The sequence below is a fragment of the Aquarana catesbeiana genome, linkage group LG01 (genome assembly GCF_042186555.1).
Source record: "Aquarana catesbeiana isolate 2022-GZ linkage group LG01, ASM4218655v1, whole genome shotgun sequence".
NCBI lineage: Eukaryota > Metazoa > Chordata > Amphibia > Anura > Ranidae > Aquarana > Aquarana catesbeiana.
The window spans coordinates 689,275,097-689,287,752 of record NC_133324.1 but is presented as its reverse complement, the minus strand read 5'-3'; the positions used below and the strand labels follow the sequence as shown (position 1 = coordinate 689,287,752).

General features: G+C 41.7%; 1 protein-coding gene across 1 annotated transcript in view; it reads right to left on the bottom strand.

Moving 5' to 3' along the window:
* The window catches only part of BLTP1 (bridge-like lipid transfer protein family member 1), a gene marked incomplete in the record, with an annotated part of 561,636 nt that overhangs the window by 45,679 nt on the left and 503,301 nt on the right, over positions 1–12,656 (bottom strand). Inside the window, 3 exon segments of the mRNA XM_073603515.1 lie at positions 7,142–7,336; positions 8,973–9,176; positions 9,987–10,238. Coding sequence (XP_073459616.1) covers positions 7,142–7,336; positions 8,973–9,176; positions 9,987–10,238 — 651 coding nt within the window.

Here is a 12,656-nt window from a genome sequence, read left to right as displayed (position 1 = left end):
TTCCGGGCCGAGGAGAGAAGACTGCAATGTAAGTGCACCAACACACTACACACAGTAGAACATGCCAGGCACACAAAACACCCCGATCCCCCCCCCGATCGCCCCCCGATCCCCCCCCCCAATCACCCCCCCCCCCTGTCACAAACTGACACCAAGCAGGTTTTTTTTTTTTTTTTTTTTTTTATTTCTGATTACTGTATTGGTGTCAGTTTGTGACAGTTACAGTGTCAGGGCAGTGAGTGTTAGGCCCCCTGTAGGTCTAGGTTACCCCCCTAACCCCCCCTAATAAAGTTTTAACCCCTTGATCACCCCCTGTCACTAGTGTCGCTAAGCGATCATTTTTCTGATCGCTGTATTAGTGTCGCTGGTGACGCTAGTTAGGGACGTAAATATTTAGGTTCGCCGTCAGCGTTTTATAGCGACAGGGACCCCCATATACTACCTAATAAATGTTTTAACCCCTTGATTGCCCCCTAGTTAACCCTTTCACCACTGATCACCGTATAAGTGTTACGGGTGACGCTGGTTAGTTTGTTTATTTTTTATAGTGTCAGGGCACCCGCCGTTTATTACCGAATAAAGATTTAGCCCCCTGATCACCCGACGGTGATATGCGTCGCCCCAGGCAGCGTCAGATTAGCGCCAGTACCGCTAACACCCACGCACGCAGCATACGCCTCCCTTAGTGGTATAGTATCTGTACAGATCAATATCTGATCCGATCAGATCTATACTAGCGTCCCCAGCAGTTTAGGGTTCCCAAAAACACAGTGTTAGCGGGATCAGCCCAGATACCCGCTAGCACCTGCATTTTGCCCCTCCGCCCAGCTCGGCCCAGCCCACCCAAGTGCAGTATCGATCGATCACTGTCACTTACAAAACACTAAACGCATAACTGCAGCGTTCGCAGAGTCAGGCCTGATCCCTGCGATCACTAACAGTTTTTTTGGTAGCATTTTGGTGAAATGGCAAGCACCAGCCCCAGGCAGCGTCAGGTTAGGGCCAGTACCGCTAACACCCACGCACCGTACACCTCCCTTAGTGGTATAGTATCTGAACGGATCAATATCTGATCCGATCAGATCTATACTAGCGTCCCCAGCAGTTTAGGGTTCCCAAAAATGCAGTGTTAGCGGGATCAACCCAGATACCTGCTAGCACCTGTGTTTTGCCCCTCCGCCCGGCCCAGCCCAGCCCACCCAAGTGCAGTATCGATCGATCACTGTCACTTACAAAACACTAAACGCATAACTGCAGCGTTCGCAGAGTCAGGCCTGATCCCTGCGATCGCTAACAGTTTTTTTTGGTAGCGTTTTGGTGAACTGGCAAGCACCAGCCCCAGGCAGCGTCAGGTTAGTGCCAGTAGCGCTAACACCCACGCACGCACCGTACACCTCCCTTAGTGGTATAGTATCTGAACTGATCAATATCTGATCCGATCAGATCTATACTGGCGTCCCCAGCAGTTTAGGGTTCCCAAAAACGCAGTGTCAGCGGGATCAGCCCAGATACCTGCTAGCACCTGCGTTTTGCCCCTCCGCCCGGCCCAGCCCAGCCCACACAAGTGCAGTATCGATCGATCACTGTCACTTACAAAACACTAAATGCATTACTGCAGCGTTCGCAGAGTCAGGCCTGATCCCTGCGATCGTTAACAGTTTTTTTGGTAGCGTTTTGGTGAACTGGCAAGCGCCAGCGGCCTAGTACACCCCGGTCGTAGTCAAACCAGCACTGCAGTAACACTTGGTGACGTGGCGAGTCCCATAAGTGCAGTTCAAGCTGGTGAGGTGGCAAGCACAAATAGTGTCCCGCTGCCACCAAGAAGACAAACACAGGCCCGTCATGCCCATAGTGCCCTTCCTGCTGCATTCGCCAATCCTAATTGGGAACCCACCACTTCTGCAGCGCCCGTACTTCCCCCATTCACATCCCCAACCAAATGCAGTCGGCTGCATGAGAGGCATTTTTATGTCCTCCCGAGTACCCCTACCCAACGAACCCCCCCAAAAAAGATGTTGTGTCTGCAGCAAGCGCGGATATAGGCGTGACACCCGCTATTATTGTCCCTCCTGTCCTGACAATCCTGGTCTTTGCATTGGTGAATGTTTTGAACGCTACCATTCACTAGTTGAGTATTAGCGTAGGGTACAGCATTGCACAGACTAGGACACACTTTCACAGGGTCTCCCAAGATGCCATCGCATTTTGAGAGACCCGAACCTGGAACCGGTTACAGTTATAAAAGTTACAGTTACAAAAAAAGTGTAAAAAAAAAAAAAAAAACACAAACAAAAATATGAAATAAAAAATAATAGTTGTAGTTTTATTGTTCTCTCTCTATTCTCTCTCTCTCTCTCTCTTCTCTCTATTGTTCTGCTCTTTTTTACTGTATTCTATTCTGCAATGTTTTATTGTTATTATGTTTTATCATGTTTGCTTTTCAGGTCTGCAATTTTTTATACTTTACCGTTTACTGTGCTTTATTGTTAACCATATTTTTGTCTTCAGGTACAGCATTCACGACTTTGAGTGGTTATACCAGAATGATGCCTGCAGGTTTAGGTATCATCTTGGTATCATTCTTTTCAGCCAGCGGTCGGCTTTCATGTAAAAGCAATCCTAGCGGCTAATTAGCCTCTAGACTGCTTTTACAAGCAGTGGGAGAGAATGCCCCCCCCCCCCACCGTCTTCCGTGTTTTTCTCTGGCTCTCCTGTCTCAACAGGGAACCTGAGAATGCAGCCGGTGATTCAGCCAGCTGACCATAGAGCTGATCAGAGACCAGAGTGGCTCCAAACATCTCTATGGCCTAAGAAACCGGAAGCTACGAGCATTTTATGACTTAGATTTCGCCGGATGTAAATAGCGCCATTGGGAAATTGGGAAAGCATTTTATCATACCGATCTTGGTGTGGTCAGATGCTTTGAGGGCAGAGGAGAAATCTAGGGTCTAATAGACCCCAATTTTTTCAAAAAAGAGTACCTGTCACTACCTATTGCTATCATAGGGGATATTTACATTCCCTGAGATAACAATAAAAATGATTAAAAAAAAAAAAAAATGAAAGGAACAGTTTTAAAATAAGATAAAAAAGCAAAAAAATAATAAAGAAAAAAAAAAAAAAAAAAAAAAGCACCCCTGTCCCCCCTGCTCTCGCGCTAAGGCGAACGCAAGCGTCGGTCTGGCGTCAAATGTAAACAGCAATTGCACCATGCATGTGAGGTATCACCGCGACGGTCAGATCGAGGGCAGTAATTTTAGCAGTAGACCTCCTCTGTAAATCTAAAGTGGTAACCTGTAAAGGCTTTTAAAGGCTTTTAAAAATGTATTTATTTTGTTGTCACTGCACGTTTGTGCGCAATTGTAAAGCATGTCATGTTTGGTATCCATGTACTCGGCCTAAGATCATCTTTTTTATTTCATCAAACATTTGGGCAATATAGTGTGTTTTAGTGCATTAAAATGTAAAAAAGTGTGTTTTTTCCCCAAAAAATGCGTTTGAAAAATCGCTGCGCAAATACTGTGTGAAAAAAAAAAATAAAACACCCACCATTTTAATCTGTAGGGCATTTGCTTTAAAAAAATATATAATGTGTGGGGGTTCAAAGTAATTTTCTTGCAAAAAAAAATAATTTTTTCATGTAATCAAAAAGTGTCAGAAAGGGCTTTGTCTTCAAGTGGTTAGAAGAGTGGGTGATGTGTGACATAAGCTTCTAAATGTTGTGCATAAAATGCCAGGACAGTTCAAACCCCCCCAAATGACCCCATTTTGGAAAGTAGACACCCCAAGCTATTTGCTGAGAGGCATGTCGAGTCCATGGAATATTTTATATTGTGACACAAGTTGCGGGAAAGAGACAAATTATTATTTTTTTTTTTTTTTTTTTGCACAAAGTTGTCACTAAATTATATATTGCTCAAACATGCCATGGGAATATGTGAAATTACACCCCAAAATACATTCTGTTGCTTCTCCTGAGTACGGGGATACCACATGTGTGAGACTTTTTGGGAGCCTAGCCACGTATGGGACCCCGAAAACCAAGCACCGCCTTCAGGCTTTCTAAGGGCGTAAATTTTTGATTTCACTCTTCACTGCCTATCACAGTCTCGGAGGCCATGGAATGCCCAGGTGGCACAAACCCCCCCCAAATGACCCCATTTTGGAAAGTAGACACCCCAAGCTATTTGCTGAGAGGTATAGTGAGTATTTTGCAGACCTCACTTTTTGTCACAAAGTTTTGAAAATTAAAAAAAGAAAAAAAAAATTTTTTTTTTTGTCTTTCTTCATTTTCAAAAACAAATGAGAGCTGCAAAATACTCACCATGCCTCTCAGTAAATAGCTTGGGGTGTCTACTTTCCAAAATGGGGTCATTTGGGGGGGGTTTGTGCCACCTGGGCATTCCATGGCCTCCGAAACTGTGATAGGCAGTGAAGAGTGAAATCAAAAATGTACACCCTTAGAAATCCTGAAGGCGGTGCTTGGTTTTCGGGGTCCCGTACGCGGCTAGGCTCCTAAAATGTCCCACACATGTGGTATCCCCGTACTCAAGAGAAGCAGCAGAATGTATTTTGGGGTGCAATTCCACATATGCCCATGACCTGTGTGAGCAATATATCATTTAGTGACAACTTTGTGCAAAAAAAAAAAAAATAAAAAAATAAATTGTCACTTTCCCGCAACTTGTGTCAAAATATAAAATATTCCATGGACTCAACATGCCTCTCAGCAAATAGCTTGGGGTGTCTACTTTCCAAAATGGGGTCATTTGGGGGGGGTTTGTGCCATCTGGGCATTTTATGGCCTTCAAAACTGTGATAGGTAGTGAGGAGTAAAATCAAAAATGTACGCCCTTAGAAATCCTGAAGGCAGTGATTGGTTTTCGGGGCCCCGTATGCGGCTAGGCTCCCAAAAAGTCCCACACATGTGGTATCCCCATACTCAGGAGAAGCAGCTAAATGTATTTTAGGGTGCAATTCCACATATGCCCATGGCCTGTGTGAGCAATATATCATTTAGTGACAACTTTTTGTAATTTTTTTTTTTTTTTTTTTTCATTATTCAATCACTTGGGACAAAAAAAATGAATATTCAATGGGCTCAACATGCCTCTCAGCAATTTCCTTGGGGTGTCTACTTTCCAAAATGGGGTCATTTGTGGGGGTTTTGTACTGCCCTGTCATTTTAGCACCTCAAGAAATGACATAGGCAGTCATAAATTAAAGACTGTGTAAATTCCAGAAAATGTACCCTAGTTTGTAGGTGCTATAACTTTTGCGCAAACCAATAAATATACACTTATTGACATTTTTTTTACCAAAGACATGTGGCCAAATACATTTTGGCCTAAATGTATGACTAAAATTGAGTTTATTGGATTTTTTTTAGAACAAAAAGTAGAAAATATCATTTTTTTTCAAAATTTTCGGTCTTTTTCCGTGTATAGCGCAAAAAATAAAAACGGCAGAGGTGATCAAATACCATCAAAAGAAAGCTCTATTTGTGGGAAGAAAAGGACGCAAATTTCGTTTGGTTACAGCATTGCATGACCGCGCAATTAGCAGTTAAAGCGACGCAGTGCCAAATTGTAAAAAGTGCTCTGGTCAGGAAGAGGGTAAATCCTTCCGGGGCTGAAGTGGTTAAATATGGGCACCACATTGGCTCTACGCCAATCCAGTGGTACCATTCCAGTCATTAACGAGTCCCTAAAAATTAGAAGCAATGGCTTTGAAATTACAGAGCTCAATTCATCATGTAATCTCTAACAGAGGACTCAAACCTTTCAAACACTGAAAGATCAGTTGTCCCTCCCTAATTCCATGTTATTTCGATACCTTCAGCACGCTTTATGCACTCATTTCCCAGAGGAATACCCAGTACTGTCATCAACTCCCCTTTTTGAAGTAATCCATGGCTCTGACCCCAAAAAGCTTGTTTCTATCTTCAGATAGTCCGAATTCTGCATGACCAAATGGGTTTTCTGCTGACTTTGAATCCTAAACAATGCTAACTTGGCCTCTTCCCTGATCTGATGTCGATAATTATATGAGGTTTCTGCATGAAACCCTTTTCTGTGCAAGAAAAGTGATAGCTCGTAACTGGATGCAGGCACCTCCCCCTACACTCCAATTCTGGTTCGTGGACATAAACTCTACTCTCCCCAACAAAAAGCCAATACATATGCACACAGAGGCTGTCCATTTAAGTATAATAAAGTCTGGGATCAATGCTTGGAACACTCAGCCACCTGTGTATAAATGTTAGTACTAAATCATCTTGATTGAAAAAAAAAAATTAGCTAGCAAAAAAAGTTAAACTTTTCTCAGCAGAGCATCCTCCTAGAACATAGCAAAAAATTGAGGCATGCTGAGAAGCAGGAGGGGTTACACCAGGCTGAAGCCATTTTTTCCCCAGTGTAAATCTTCTTGTAGGTGCTAGCATAACCTAACAGTCTGAACTCCCATGCCCCCAATGAAAAAACAAATTGCATTTGAACTGAGACATTTGTGCCCATCATGCTGCATTGAACCCTAGGTATGACCTAATACTTTCCCCCCTAATTCGATTCACAAAATAAAACTGCATAAATACATTTGTTCAAAAATTATGACACCATTAATAAATGAGTTTTAATATTTTGTAAATCACATTTTTTGGAATCCCAGAAAAATGGCATAATCTGAAAGGGTCATAGAGATGTGGATAGAGTGTATGGGTACAAAAATAATAACAGATACATATCTGCTACATAATTTTCCTTGAAACTGCTCTATTTAATTGTTTGACATAAATGAAAATTCCCTTTAAGCAGCCTCCTTGAAATCAACAACTTGTCACATAAGGGTGACAAAATACTATTACTAATGTATTTAATAGGACCGCATTGTATAGCAAACTGACATTTCTGATAGCTATTCTTCGCAAGTAGAACAGTTTAGTACTCCCTAGAAACTTGGCAAAAGAACATTGGGGCTAATGTACAGTATAACATGTGTGCTACATTAAACATGTCTTCTTGTCTTTACGAGTTTCCGACTCTCATTTCTACATTCCAAGTTTGAAAATGAAACAAGGATTCTTTTACTGTTTGCTAAGGCTGAATACAAACAATAGCCCCTATGACCTCTGCTTTACATATACCTTGCAGTGCTGGTTCTTGTGGCTCTTGCACATGTATAGATTTAAAATCCAATTGCATTCTGGGCAAAGCAAAGATTGTTTCTGTTTCATGGTTGTAACTAGATGCTCCCCGAAATCCACTCAACAGACTGGCATTTTTTACTTCTGTGCTGCTCTCTGCATTATTTGAATCAACATTTCGGAGCAAGTTCAGTTCTAAAGGGAAATAAAACCTACGTTAGTTTGCAATCGCTTCTCTGTCACAATACACTTACAATTTTTCTTTTTAAAGCTCAAATCAAGTTTTGTAACAAACATTTCAGGGTGTGATTTTTCAATGTTTTACCCATCTCATTCAGTGTGACAATGTCCACTACCACAGATTATATAGCCTATGCCCCACCACTAGCCTGCAAATAAGAATCTCACTGTAAAAGTGTTCCTGTACTAATCTCACTGCAGCAGTCCAACATGCCCCCAACTGAATCAGGTCAAAGCTGAGGCTCACTGCTGATTGCCAAGCTCATGGTCTGACTGGGGACATGTTGGAATCCTGCCACAAAATTAGGTCAGGAACTCTTAACATTTTGGGGCAAGGAGTCTGATTTACTAAATTACCTGAGAATGTTCACCTAAAAAGAATGAAAATTCACTTCAATTATCCAATTAATGTTTACTTATTTAATCTGCATGTGATTGGATAATTGTAGTGAATCTTCACTCTTTTTTGTGTGAATATTCTCAACTTGTTTAGTAATTCAGCCTTGATGCCTGAAAACTGGAGTAAGCCCAAAATGTAGGATAGTCTGAAATGTTTTTTTACATCTTAGGTCCTTCCAACTGCTAACAGAAGTTGATAATCAGCACACGTATTTGGACATTTAAAGTGGTTGTATAGTTTTTTTTTTTTTTTTTTTTTTTTTTAACTTTTACCTACAGGTAAGCCTATAATAAGGCTTACCTGTAGTTAAAATTAATATCGCTAAGAACTGCCAGACCTTGCCGGGAAAAAGACCCATGCGCGCGGGAGTTACGTATCATGGCTTCGGCCACTCACAGCGCCGGAGCCGCAATACCCGGAAGACACGCCGAGGCAAAATGTCAGCTCCCTCGGCATGGATCGGGTGAGATACCGGCACCTCGTTCTATGTGAGTATTTCATAATGAGGTAGTATGCGCTGCATACTACCTCATTATGCCTTTGCCTTGCAGGTTTTTTTTTAAAAAAAAAGGTGCGGGTTTACTTCCGCTTTAAGATAAATTAGGCCAGCCATGGACGGTGCAAAATTTCTTTCCTGCAGCCACGGGTTGCAGGAAAGAAATTTGCACGATTCCCCCATCAACACAGACAGTGCTGACAGGGAAGTCCCTCCTGTGGAGCCGTTGTCTGCTCCCGGCAGAGGAAACCAACCCCGCCGGAGAAGACAGTGATTATTGCCATAGCAGCCGCTAGCAATAATTGCAAGTGAATCCAGCAGGCTGGTTGTACTCAAGTTGATCGATTTCAACTTGGTACATTCAGCCAGCCCACACACGGTTCGAATTTTGGGCGGTTCCTACTGAACCAGCTGAGATTCGAACTGTCTATGGCCGGCCTTAAAGTCATACAAACCAACATGAATGCTTGGCAATTGCATGGAAACCATGAAATGAAATGTTTATGTATACGCGTGTCCTACATGCAGCCCTCACTAACAAAGCACCGATATTTTGCTGATCGTATCTTTTTTTCATTAAGCTACACAGTATGCTGTGTGGTTTATTGCTGTAGGGAGATACTCTTTTTACTGGTCACTAAAAATACAATCACATTGTACTTCTGACAAACTGTAGACAGATGTACAAGACTAACCTTCGTTTCTCATAGCAGTGACATAATTAAACCATTCTTTTACACTGGCAACTCCATGTGGTGGATTTTCATGCCTTCTCCGTGTTATTTTAGTGATTGTTGCCATAGGACTCTCCAGTGCTCCACAAGGTTTGGTGACCATAGTGTTATGACCAAGGTGAAAATCCAGAGTTTGCACAATATAGGTAGAGTGTTCACTTGAACCTAATTAAATATAAACATTTTGTTACAAATAAAAAAAATATGTCCCTGCATCCACATTAGCTAGTACTGACATTAAAGTTTACCTTTCCATTCACCAAACATGTAGACGTAGAGATACCTATATGATCCACTCCACCAGCTGCTTCAAACATACTCCCAAAACGGCAAATTTGACAAAAGAGTTTTAGGCCCACACCTATGCAGGTTGCAGTTTGCATTATACCTATGCATTTTGCGTTTTTCAATACACGTTTTTGATCCATTGAAGTCTATAGAACCAAAAACCAGAAAAAAGTCCTTGGCCCTTTTTATAAAATGCACAGATGTGAATGTGACCCAAAGGAAACCATGTTAAATGGACTGTAGTGTGTTTCTTCAAAACTGAAGATGTACTAAAAAATGCATAGGTGTAAACCAGGCCTTAGTCAAAAGTCAGCAGCAAAACTCTGATCTCATCACATCACTAACCACGCCTGCTACTAATATATGCAAAAAGCAGTGACACAAGACAAAAACATGAAGGTCAGAGGTGTTTGACACCTTATTTATGTAGTTTAAAAGGTAAAATGACAGCACTCACTGGGAGAATTACTGGCTAGTTTGTATTTTGCAGCAATTTATGTGAACTTTGACAAAGGAAGTTTTATGAATGCCCATTAACCTGTTTAATTTAAAACAAATAAATCTGGAAAGGAAACCAGACCAAGAGGAAGTGTCAAACTGCTTATAACTTCACTTGGATTCCCAATACAATGATTTACAGTATGTTTTTTATTTAAAAAAGTTAGAGAAAAGTTAGAGAGTATTTACCTTCTTCCCAAATTTTTTGTGCTTCAGTCCAAAATGCAATATTTGGCTCCTCCAAGTGAAACAATGCCCAAGATTTAGAACGGAAATTGGGTCCATGAAAGCACGCTAAGGTCATGTGGTTGCCGTGTAAGCTCATTGAGCCCCCTAACTGAACAGTGTCTTCTGGCAAGGGGATCTGAAACAAGGATATGTGGCAGCCAGAGATGATCTTCAGTACTCCAGGCCAATGACGGTGGTGAGCTGCATCCAGCACTAAAATTCACAGAATACAAATAAACGTCAAACCAAAAATGATCATGTGTGGCACCATTTGTTCAGTACTATACAATATATTTCAATATATTTTTTTTACTTTTACATCATAATACTGTCTCCAATCAATTACAGCCGAAACCGGTTCATGTATTTTGCTGCTTAGAAGCATATGCTGTAGTTTATTTTCTGTCTTCCTAAAGAAAAAGTGCACTTTTCTTGTCAAAATTTACTGTTAAGCCCCTTTCACATGGGTGCCTCTGCTAAATGAAATCCACTTGCTCAGCGGGGGATCGCTCCGCTGATTCCTGCTGAGCAGGAGGATGACAGATCCATGTCCACTCCGCTGTGCAGAGCGGACACAGTCCTGCTGTCCTCTATGGGGAAAGTGGATGAAAATGGACCGCCTGTTCATTTCCATCTGATCCCAATTGGTTGGACATATGGAAAATAAGATCACCATCTGTCTGTTTTTGGCGGACAGGACCGAATTGGATGGCGGCGGGTGTCAGCGGACATGTGTCTGCTGACATCTGCCGCTCCATAGAGGACAATGCAATGTCTGATCAGGTCAGCCTGAAAAACTGACAGGCAGACCTGATCGGACAGCCCATGTGAAAGGGCTCATCCTCTGCTCTTTATGGTTGAACCAAGCTGAGCAGCTTGCAGCTCTAAAATCATCATTACTATAGTTCAGAACTTTACTGAAGACAACAGCAGCTGGCAGTACATATAAGATAAAAGGAGGGAGGCAAGCCGGTAACAATACTTATTAGACAGTTATATGAAACATGCGCAACCTTCAAATCACTTTACTTGTACTTGCTTGACCCTACATTGATCATAGCTGTAGACTACGGATACAAGTCATTATAACAGTTCAGATACAGTTCTTTTGGATGAGATTTTCAGTTCCTAAATGTAATCACGTTATCTAGACTTTTTACTCTAAGGGTCCATGCACACTGGCTTAAAGTGGTAGTAAACCCCTTACATATACCCAGAGAAGTTATTGGCCTCAGGTGATACACAGAGATTAAACAAATCCTCCTACATAAGTTGTACCTGTTTATCTGTTGTCATCTCTACATCCATTCAAAGTACTGAATTTATAAAGCTTTTCTGAGAGTTCAGAAAAAAATACACTCTGCAGAGCTCAAGGAGATCTCCGAGAGCTGATTGGAGGGAAGAAACACACCCCCTCCACACAGCACATAGGAACAGAGCTGAGGCTGTCAATCAGCTGGAGGAACCACCCCTGTCACCATTTTTTTCTTGGTGTCATAAAAACTTGTCAGAAGTGATTCATGCTGATAGCAGAGGAACAAAGCAGCAGACAGAAATGACACTTAGTGCTCTGGACTGAAACAAGTACACACTATAGAGGGATATGCTTTGTTCATATTTCATGTCTGAGGTTTACAACCACTTTAAAAAACACTGCTTCTACAGGGATTTTGTCTGTAGAAGCAGCTCAGTGTTATCCATGTACATGTGTCCATACACATTAGGATGATCAGAGGCACATTTTATGCTCAGCGATTAGAGGCAGGAAATAAAAAACCCTTCTTGATTGCCTTTTTGATTGGAGTTTTGTGGCAGAAAAAAATGCTAAGCGCTCTTAAACGCGTCTTAACATGTGTACAAAAACATTCTATATGAGTGTTTTTTTTTCTGTCAAGAGAACTGGCGTTTTTTTTAAGCACAGTGTGGCAAGCTAAATGCACCAGAAAGCAAACTGTATTTACCCATCGGCACAAGTCCTAATATCATTTTGATGAAGTATGTTTAAATGGAAAGATTTAAACACTCTTTCTTTGTGTGGATGGAGGAATATGTTCCTTAATGAATAAAAAAAAAAAAAAAAAATAGTGTATGACCAGCTTTAGCCTCTCTTACTTTAGTTTCCTCCTACCCTGTATTTTGCCAGTGACTCCTCTCAACCTACATTTTGCCAGTGATTCACTTTGCATAGATCTTGAATGGCTGTCTTGCTGCTCTATCTTCTTTGCAGCGGTATCTCTAGCTGGTCAGTGATCTTACTAGCAGTAGTGGTAAATGGGTTTTCATTTCACTCTCATATTAAGCTAAAACCTTCTAAACCCATATCACTACTAAAGCAGTAGTATCTCCTGCATGTTCAGAAACTGTGTATTTCACTCCAGTGGTTATGTTCTCATTAGCACTTCCCCATAGCAGCACTGGGGTCGTCAGTTCGAATCCCAACCACGACACTACCTGCCTGTTGTTTGCATGTTCTCCCTGTGTCTGCGAGGGCTTCCACTGGGTTTTCCGGTTTCCTCCCACACTCTAAACACATGCTGGTAGGTTAATTGGGTCCTGTCTAAATTGGTCTTATGTTTATGTATGAACGTGAGTTAGGGACCTTAGATTGTAAGCTCTCTGAGGGCAAGGACT